The sequence below is a fragment of the Varroa jacobsoni genome, unplaced genomic scaffold (genome assembly GCF_002532875.2).
Source record: "Varroa jacobsoni isolate VJ856 unplaced genomic scaffold, vjacob_1.0 scaffold_44, whole genome shotgun sequence".
In the NCBI taxonomy this organism is placed as follows: domain Eukaryota; kingdom Metazoa; phylum Arthropoda; class Arachnida; order Mesostigmata; family Varroidae; genus Varroa; species Varroa jacobsoni.
The window spans coordinates 419,552-429,798 of NW_019212946.1; the positions used below are offsets into that span (position 1 = coordinate 419,552).

Consider the following 10,247-nt stretch of genomic DNA (forward strand, 5'->3'; position numbering starts at 1 on the left):
GTGCTGAGACAACAAGAGGCTCGAATTCTGCTCGACATTGAAGCAGCATACGCAAACTGGTTGGTTCAGTAACCCTTCCTTGCAACCTCACGGGATGGGTAGCCCGCTCTTGATGCCCGACGCTTATCAAGCCAAATGTGAAACTTCTTAACGTGTCGAGTCTCTCCGATTGGTGGTTTCGGATAAAACAAAGTTATTCCGCCATGCTCGTTCATATCTCGGCGTTGAAAAAAATTACTACCAAATAACAACAATCGTAAACAATTAACGGAAATCAAGGTACTATTATTATTAAGGTTAATAACTTTTAATATAGTTGCCATGTCGTTTCAGAGGTATATTGGACAATATTTAAATAAGCACAGCAAGATTCGCTTAGGATAGAGTGCTAATGCTACACTTAAAAATGAGTAATTCCAGGGACTTATTCAATAAGAGTTGTACGTGCCAAATATGAAAAATTCATTATACCTGGGCTGTTCAACGCTCTCTCGTCGATCCATTCTTTTGGTTACCTACCGTCAACACCGAGGTTCTACGCTCTTTTCGTCCCCCAGTAAACAGCTTTTACCGCATTGCTTACGGTTTCATCCGTCCCCTAAGCTTGCCACTAAACTGCTATACGCAAATTATGACTTCATATTTGGTTAGGCAACATTGGCTCTGCTGAGCTGTGCGCAAACACCTTATTCCAGTTCCAATACTTAAAGTAGCTTCTTAACTCGATCACTTCAGATCTGCGGATCGCATCAAAAACCTCGAAAATAAGCCGCGTTTTCCAACAAGATATATCGTGGACGATCGTTCGGTACTGAAATGTCGCCATATGCTGTACAGATACAATATCTGTGAGTAATCGATTCTTCTATCTATTCTATGGCGTTCCCTACGTTTGTCGAAAGGCAAGTCAGGGCTCTTCCTGCTGGCTCCTTTGAAAAACCTAGACACGCTGTCGAACCAAACAGCTTATCCACGGGCCCAACGATCCTCGCTATTCGCTAGCAAATTTGAGTCTCTTAGGGGTTATTTTGGGGTAGAGTAGCTTCTTGGCCACTTCCTATCTTCGCTTCCTACTGACGCGTCGAATCCATGAAATATGTAAACTATTGCTTCGTCGCATATTACCAGCGACGGAAGAGCACGATATCGGCACGGATCCGTCGTCGTTCGTAAGCACGGAGCATCGATGTTGTTTCAATACATTTTAATACATTTTTTTTACCGTCCAAGCAACAGCCTTTTGCCCTCTACCACTCTTCCTTCCTATATAACCCGTAATTTTAAAAGCGATTTGGCGTAGAGATGAAGGCGGGCTCTCCAGTGATCAGCTTTGACGCCCTCTAGCGGCTGCCACGAACGGTTCAGGATCTCCGGTTCCAAATAGTGGACTTCGCAAAAGTGATCAGATGCAAGGACGGTAATTATCAGAGCTGCACTAGTCACGCTGCTGAGTGGTCAGAGACCCAATGTCAGTTGAGCAGTTTTCAAAGAAGAGCAGCAGTATAACGGTGCGGTGCATTCCGGAAAGTCTATTTACTTTGTTAACATCGAGCTTGACTATGCACTGAGCTAAGCAAGCAATACATTTATATACGGCCCAGCTTTTGCCCAATTCTTCGTCTTGAATTTGCATTGAAGATCGATTGCATTTGCTTTACGAATAAACGCGTTGCGCGAAGATCCTCATACTTCGATAAGCCTACGCTTCTATTGCAAGCAACACAGTCGTTTGTCAAAATCCCCGTATAAGACGTCAAATGACATTTCGCAATCACACAAATGGTGAGGACTTTTAACAAATTCTCTTATTATCAAATATACGGAATGAGACTGTCCACTAAGAAACTTGGTTCGATTGACGCAATATTATATTTCGATGCCCTGCGTTTTCACGTTTTTGATATTGATTGGGGAATACTAAACTAAGCATATTTACTGCACACACGAATAGATCGTATTTCTTATACATGTACGTAATTTTTTTCTTATTGCGTTGCGGCCATTTCTTAGGCCAATTCCAATCTACGAGTGTTGCCTAGTTCGCTAACCCTGACGACTCGGCCCAAGACGTTATCATAATAAGTACATGAAGCGTTTCTTAATCAGCTGTTAAAAAGTGTTCTTACATTGTATAGTAGGATAGTTTTATATGACTTTATATGATTCACTGTGTACTATGGAAGGCAGCTGAGCATTAGTGTCAAGCTTCAGAGGAACTGTTTCTACTGCGTGGGCCAACTCGATCGAGATATCACAACTTCTACCGTCTCGTAAAATACATGACAGCCTGTGGCGATGCTCCCAGCGATTTGTTTAAGATTAAAGGGAAGCTCTTTTGATCACTTTGCAGTCAACTGTCTTTCCTGTGTGCGCGACTGACAAAATGTTTTTCCTTCCTCCCTCTAGGTTCCGGGTTCGCCCTGAAAGTTCAGCAACAGCAACGGCAGAAACACATGATTCGTCGGCGAGTCCCCGCAGCTACTCTAATTCAATGTCTATGGAGGTGTTATGCAGCCGATGAGAACTCCATGTCCGTAGCCACATGGAAGATCCACCAGGTCCCCCTGCCCAGCCCACCTACGTGAGTGACTCATGCCGTAGTTATAACTATTCAGCGTTCATGTGGAAAAGCATGTCACCAGAAACTCTCGTGTAAAAGCTCGTAAGCACTATGCTATGAACAATCGTTTCACCATATAAATGTATGCGCTACTATCTAAAATGATCCGTAATAATAAAGAAGAAATGGCTCAATTGGCAGTGGCTTTAGAGTAGGTAAACTGCTACCATTAATATGTTCGCATTGTGAACGTTTCTGAAAAAACTGCACGATGCATAACCTGTGGCACGGAATACTGAATCACTCAGTGACTGATTCATATTAACAGTTAAGACCTATGGAGCAAATATAAAATGGCCATTATCAGCTGTTAGCAATTTTCTCGGTTTGCTCTTTCGATTTTCTAAATCGATAACTTTTAGTTTTTTTTTAACTCGAGCTTAATTCCCTAAAGTGAGATGAAATGATTGGATGCATGAATTGAATGAGGTATTTTTCGAACCACCTAGCAAGCATCATGATATCCACTTTGTAATAATAAAAATTGTTGTAAGATCTGAATATACATTTTCATATCAGTTCTTTGGTTCTTCTTTCATTTTTTCTATAGCTATGTCTTGTCTCTTTGTGCGCTTTTTATGCGCAAAAATATTCTTCTCGCCGCTTAGCGCCGTTGTATAAATAAGGACGACGGAACCTAGGTCCCTTTCCGATTCGTTCCCTTTACAAATGATCCCTACTGCTTATATCAGCATAATAATCATTGGCGTCACCATCTGTGATCATACCATACGTCTTATATGTGTATACAAAACCGCTGCAAAGGATATAGTACATCGAAACAACATTCTTGTTGGAGATGTATGTAGTTTACTTGGCTGCCTATGATAGCATGTATCTATCTACCTTTAGATAGTGCACCTTCTGCAGACAAGAATAATGGTAGTAAGAATATTCGTTGGTGGCTCGTTAGATACCCAGATATGATTACTTTTAATCATCTACGATATTATGACCATCATCAGTACTCTATTACGATGACTTGAGACAATAATGAAGTCTTATATTTATTCCCCGCCGCAACGTGCCGAATACTCAGCTAGTTGAAGGACACCGCGTCATCGCCCAACCTTCTAGCCTTCTATTTATGTAACTATATTGTTAATCACACGAAAACTGTATCGGATGTTCTTACATCCTTAAAATGTATTAGGAAAATCTTATCGACACTTTCTCTGTAGTACCAAAAAGTAATTGGTAAAAAATAATCGACAGTCTAATGAATTAAGCTTAAACTTATCAAATTTACGAATGCCCATAAACCAAACCTAGATGCATGAAAATCACAATCTCTAATCAAGCTTTTAAGGACTACGTAGGCTTAATTTGCTAGGTTACATTTCCAGTTCGTCCGAATGAATTCTGTTGAATCTCAGTTACCAAGTGATAACTATGTTGGTTTCTTTAAGAAGAAATAACGAAAAACTTGCTCTAATAATCTGTCCATACTTGCACGTTGAGCTAATGAGAAGGTACCTACTTTTCAACCACAAGTCGGTCATATCTAACCAACTAGAAACCAAAATGATGAATTGGCGAAACGTTCAATTAAAATGGCTATTCGCTTGCAGTGCGCTTGTTGGTGCCTACCATTAGTAAAGGTATCATTGCTTATACCAATGCACCGATAAATACCTGCGTATTCTGACCGTACATCAATGTAAACCCAAATACGAGTTATTCAAGTCGGTACTGATTTATAAAGGAACGTTGGTTTGGGTGACGGTTCAAGTTAGCGAATCGACCTTGATGAACTTCTCTGGAAACTGCAGTTGATAGTTTTGTTGTATCGAGCAATGCCTGCGCACCGTCGACTGTCCGCTCCGCTTGTATCTCATGTTCGAGACAAGACTGTAGGCGTATCGAGTAAAACATGGCCTGTACGAAGATAATTGTTAACACGTTCCTAATATTACCTGAGATCAACCAGATACGCTTAACAAGGGATTTGATTACAACAGTATAAAGGAATAGTGTTATTACCTGGCATTTTTATCCAATTTTACAAAAGCAAGCCCACGCGAAGAGGAATAGGTCCTGAAAAGGTCTTTACCTTATTCGTTTGTTCACAACGAATGGAGAACCTCACACTGAAGACACCGGATCACTGTAATCATCTGGGTGTAGACATGCAAGCGAAAATCCTCACTGTACCTCCGAATGCTACGAAACCTTTTAGATGCTAGGCCTGATATTAACAGTAACATACCGCTGCAGATAATGATAACAATAATTATAAAACATCCGTGCAATTTCAAGCAGGGTATTCACGGTCTTGATTGCATTTCAGCGTCGTGTCATGTTGTTTTATAATAAAAAAGAAAAATTAAATGAGTAAACAGATTTATCGTCCGCAGTCAGCAAACTGAAGTAATAACACACATAGTGACACACTATGACGAGCCGTTTCCAATGGCGACATATTCACTATTATATATATAGTATTATGGGACTTGCTATACATATACGTATGTAATAATGTTTCATAATTAACTATATAAAAATACGTAGATAGGAAATTCGTACATACAGCTCGTGTATGCACATAATAAATGTTGAAGCGTCGGTAGGCTATACGCAACATACGTTATAAGTATATATATTGAAGCTGGCTGTGTAGTAACAAATTTAGTTCGTCAGCTCGTTAGTTGTTGATTGTCGTTTCGTTTTTTTACCCACAGAGAGATTATACTGTTTGTACTTAAGTAACTAGCATATAGGAAATTAAAATGATATAACATTCGTTTGACTGGGAAGTGCATCAAATATTAGATTGATCACAAAATAAAACACGTCAAAGGTATATCGTCATTCACAGTATAACATCACTACAGTCTCATCGCATATGGAGGAACCGTTATGAACTTGCAGCTTAGCAAACAGCTTCAAACCTCTCCCTAGGACTTTCGGACATAATTGCTACGAGAAATGTTTGTAGAAATTTTGCTAAATCTTGTCATAATGGTATTGGCGTGCGACGTATAGCACTAGCTTCACAGCTCTCGTAATTTGGGCGCTTTTAGGACAAGCTACAATGTGTCCCAAATTCTGCGTACAGGTACCAAGCTATCGCAAAGCTAACATATCTCGTTATTTGTATCTCTCTTCTTTCTCTCTCTTCTGTTCGTGTATTCTGTGCCATCTTCTTCTCTGTGTGTCGTTTCGTCTATATCACAACGTGTGTTTCGGGCTCACATATGCTTGCCCCTCGTGTTCGTGCTTTGATAACGAGGGGCGGATCACGACCATGATCCTCACCGAAACCACCATCACCACCGCTGCACTGTTACTCAATTCCCTAACATGCCGGGCGGACTGTGGACAACACAACCGCCTCGCGTGCATCGGCTCCCGTGCACATTTCGGCACACATTATACCGTCTTCTCACACGTCCACTGCTCCGTCCGCTCACGTTTGACCGTCATCCGTATTGACCCAATGGTTCGATCGATCGTTACTTTCCACAACGCAGATATGGTTCATTCACGCAGTCAAAGACAAGACGAGACCGGCTCGACCTGCCACCAAAGGCGGGACCGAATCTGTAAGTGATCACCGGCCCAAAGTGCGCTGCGTTAGCTCGTGGGGTCTAATAATCCAGGTCTACAACAATCGGCCGACCAAGGGCATCTGTTGCAATTGCCTTGAACTATTAGCGATTTGAGTTAGAAAAATACCTCCTTAGTATACCTTAAATACCGCCTCTGTTTCTATTTATCAGACACCTATAAAGTGAGGTAGAAGCGTTGCGATTACATTATACCCAGCTGTCTAATCCGAATCTCGATCTAAAAACCTGTGTGCATAGATTCATGCAGGATGTTTTATATAGTGAACGGCATGTGCCTCCTAACGTCGATAGTGTCAATTCGTGTTCACTTTAAAAAAAAAATTAAAATCAAGATGTCATAAATTGCTAGTATGGGTCTCCGATTATTGAACCTCCGACTAACAGCACCTCGGATTATAGGGCTTGAGGCTGCAGCAACTTAGAAAAAAAGCTTTAACCACACCAGCTGACTAAGGATAATGTGAAATCAGCCCCGTGTGAATCTTTATAGTACTTCGCTGGCTTATGAGGCCGACAATACTCATCGGCCTATTGAATTAATCCATAAAACAATTTTTACGAGGTTAAATTTGATCTTTAAGCACCCGCCGAAGTCTGCTACACGCACGAGCTATTCTCTCTCTCTCTCTCTCCCCCCTATATATATATATATATTCGCCGCGTATATATTTCCCTCCGCCGCTCTTAGTGGCACGGTGCATGCAAACATTTTGAAGTCCGTCAATAGACAATGAATAAATCTATATGCAACACCATTTTCTCTTGACACACCTGGTTGCTTTGTAATTTGGATGAGACGTCTTTTTGTTATATAAACTATGTTTAGATGTCTGAAAGGACAACGCATAATCGGTTAACATCTACGTTTAGCTTATGCCATACGCTGCTTCCACGGAGCGTTCAATCACAAATCCTATACATATATTATATGAACGCTGTTTTGAGGCATGCGAGAATCCGATTTGCACTTACATAGCTGTACAATTTCCCACCTGTGCCCGAATTGTAAACATCTACGTTATAATTAAAATTGCTAATTTTTTTTTTATCCGACATGAACGTAGGCTATGCCGCAGATTGTTTATTATGTACAGTATATGCATGTAGGTTGTGAATTATTTTTCAGAACACCGCTTTGGGACTGACTGAAAGCTGTGACGTTTTTTCGGTCCTTGGTACTTTGTAGTTTAGCGTTTCAAAATTAAGAGTCCCGTTTGTCCATCAAAAATGTTAAGTTAGATAGAATAAGGACATTTTGCGCGTTAGAGTCGTTGCACTGGTCCCGCACACATTCATTGGAATTACTTTTTAAGGATGTCTAACAATCTCGATTATTGTTGGCGTTGCGCTTGTACTTTTCGCGGTGGTATCTGCCCCGAGGACGGACAGATTCAAGCACAACACGTCGTTCGTGTCGCGGCTGTCGACGATCCGAAGAGGCCGCCACCATCCCCAGCACGGCTCGCACCTGCCGCACTCTCCGCTATCACGCGCCGGGCCTCACGATACGTCAGGCGAGTCCTGCGCGCCGTCCCGCCACCCACAGGCCAGCTACAGCCACGAGACCGATGCCATCTCGGACTCTGCATCCAAACGAAACTCGGACGGTAAGTAAACTTCGCCTTGTCCTGTAGCTAAACGTAGCCCATGCGGCATCTGCACAGCAATAAACACACAGTCTCTCGGTCCCGCTCCCCCACGCTAAGCACGCGTTGACTACAGAAACAAGCTCGTAGAGCTGCTACTGTGCTTATTCCAAACCTTTAGTGGCCCAAGGGCAAATAGATATCTCCAGTACAAGATTACGAGTGAGCTTTTCCGATTCCACAAATCCTCAACTGTTGAGTAGTTGGTGATGTAGCGACACTGCATATCGCCATCTATATTCGATTCAGCGAGAAGCTAACATCAATTTCAGGTGGACTATTGTAAACCTCCCAAACGGACGGCACGACGCCGACCAACATTGATTGGCAAAACGAGGAATAGCTATTAGACTATCGAGTTGAATCTCTTATGATTAACAGTTGTTTGCAGGATCTATTTCTTCAAAGAGAGGAAACGCGTTGCCTCTTTCGACAATCGTTTACCCTGATTGGTGTTAGAATTGTGGCTATGGCGCCATCAATGGAGTCTTTGAGCATCCCCGTAGGGCTTCATCGAACTGCAAACATTTTGCCGACGAGTAACGAGCAGGCTACTGAAGCTAGAATAGAGTCCGATTCAAAATCACTCAAACCCTCGCGTTTCTCCGCTCTGTCACACCGCAGTTTTTTTACCATCGCAAAGGAGGGTTCAGCCTTTTTGACTTCATAATAGCCCTTCGCCTTCACAACATCTCGTCGCAAGCATACTAATCCTCTTTTTTGAGGCTTAGATTGCCAGCGCTATAGCGCCAGTATAGCAAGCTGCATAAATATATTTTGTGGCTGTGAGTTATTAGCCCACTGAACTGAGCAATGACCGGTTTCTTGTGGCCATTTTCTGTGTCTTATATTTTCCGCTGTCGGCTAATAGCTTTCCTTGTTTTTTTTTCCGTACCGATTTTATATTGTGCTTCCCTTCCTCCTGAGTTAGTAAACTGTAGTTTTCCGGCCATGAACGCGAATGTGTTTATCATACGTTTAGTAAGTAAAGATTAGTGTTAATACGCCAACAGTCGCCCTAGAAATCGCCATATCGATCGATTGTGACATCGATGATTGTCTCGTCGATGTTACAGTCCTTTAACTTCTGTCCACGACATTTCTTCTGACTGGTCGTCATCGATCTCATTGAAGTTTTTCGTGCCAGCCTATCGAGCGCATGGGCAAAGTCTCGAAATATCCGACGGTTTATATCCCACACATCGTGCCCTTAAGCTTTTTAACCTTGAGCTGCCCTCATACCAGGCCCAACTTAGCTGTGGTCGGACCTCTGCCCTTGCGTAGCTTTATTCTTCTTAACTGAACTTCGGCAGAATGAGCCAACGACATGAGATGCATCGTGACTATTTTTCTCGACTGCTACTCATCCTTCGTAGTTCAAACAACCGCATTCTGCCCTTCGGCTAGTTTTCCTTCTTCAAAGTGGTCTTATTTGTCTAGGGTTTCTTTTTTAGTTTGGCTACAACAGTCAGTGGATAGTCATCACAGCTATCCGATGCGTGTCGATACCATATTTGAAATCCATCCAACTTTTGGAAACCACTTGGCACGTAGGGGATTCCTTATTTAATATCTCACTACTATGCGATTTAAATGAAAGCGTTAGGCAGTAAGCTGGTTAGCCACTGAGAGCGGTTGCAGGGTTTATCGTCCAGGTTCAGTTCAAGCTAACATAATTGTCGTGCTTATTTTACTGGCTAGCTGAGGTCCATTTGTCATCTAACGTTTCCCTATTAACCTAAATCTGTTCTAGACTGCAGCGTCGACGACGAGACGACTCCGTATGGCCTTTGTATGTTACTTCAGAAGGAGTTTGTGCACCCTCCGTTTCTAGCACTTTCTCCAGGCCTCAGGTCGTCCGCGGAAACAGGTGAAACTTTAAAACTTTGCGACTGTGAAAAGAGATTATCGTCTCGTCTTATCTCACCCTATAAGCTCTCTGATTGCGTCTTCCGTTCCACTGATCGCCTTCCTCTTGAGTCTCGCACTTCTCGGTGGTCACCCGCCAACCCGTCGTTGCCGTTTCTACGTACAAACCGGCCAGTAACCGATACGCACTAAACAGCCGACCAATCAACCACTCTGTAATTAGTCCGTATGTTTCCACGGTCTCGAATCAGGACGCACGTTCTATTTCAGTTGTTTGTTCCGATTTTATTCACTACTCGATCACGATAGATTCAAGTAAGCTCTAGCAGGTCTATGTCCAAGCAAGAAAGAGATACGCATGGACAGTGAGTTCGCATGTTCTGCGATCCCTTCGCAGGAGATCGTCAACCTTTTTCATTAATTAAAAAATTCACATATGAGTGTCTATCTTGTAAATTGGTTTCTTCAGATTAAAATAGATTAGTCGCACCTAATACTGAATACGCTGCACAATGGTTTGCTTCCAAAAGCGATTATATA

General features: G+C 42.3%; 1 protein-coding gene across 5 annotated transcripts in view; it reads left to right on the top strand.

Annotated features, from left to right (window-relative positions):
- Positions 1 to 10,247, top strand: part of KCNQ (KCNQ potassium channel) — a 162,444-nt gene that overhangs the window by 124,282 nt on the left and 27,915 nt on the right. For 3 of the 5 annotated variants that reach the window (XR_002680410.2, XR_002680407.2, XM_022833411.2), the window contains exons 5-7: positions 2,407 to 2,581; positions 6,094 to 6,165; positions 7,573 to 7,799. Coding sequence is in view for 3 of the 5 variants with exons in the window: in XM_022833411.2 (XP_022689146.1) it covers positions 2,407 to 2,581; positions 6,094 to 6,165; positions 7,573 to 7,799 (474 nt within the window). In the remaining 2 variants the exon portion in view is untranslated. The remainder of the gene's footprint in view (positions 1 to 2,406; positions 2,582 to 6,093; positions 6,166 to 7,572; positions 7,800 to 10,247) is intronic. The other 2 variants (XM_022833424.2, XM_022833433.2) reach the window with 2 other exon arrangements.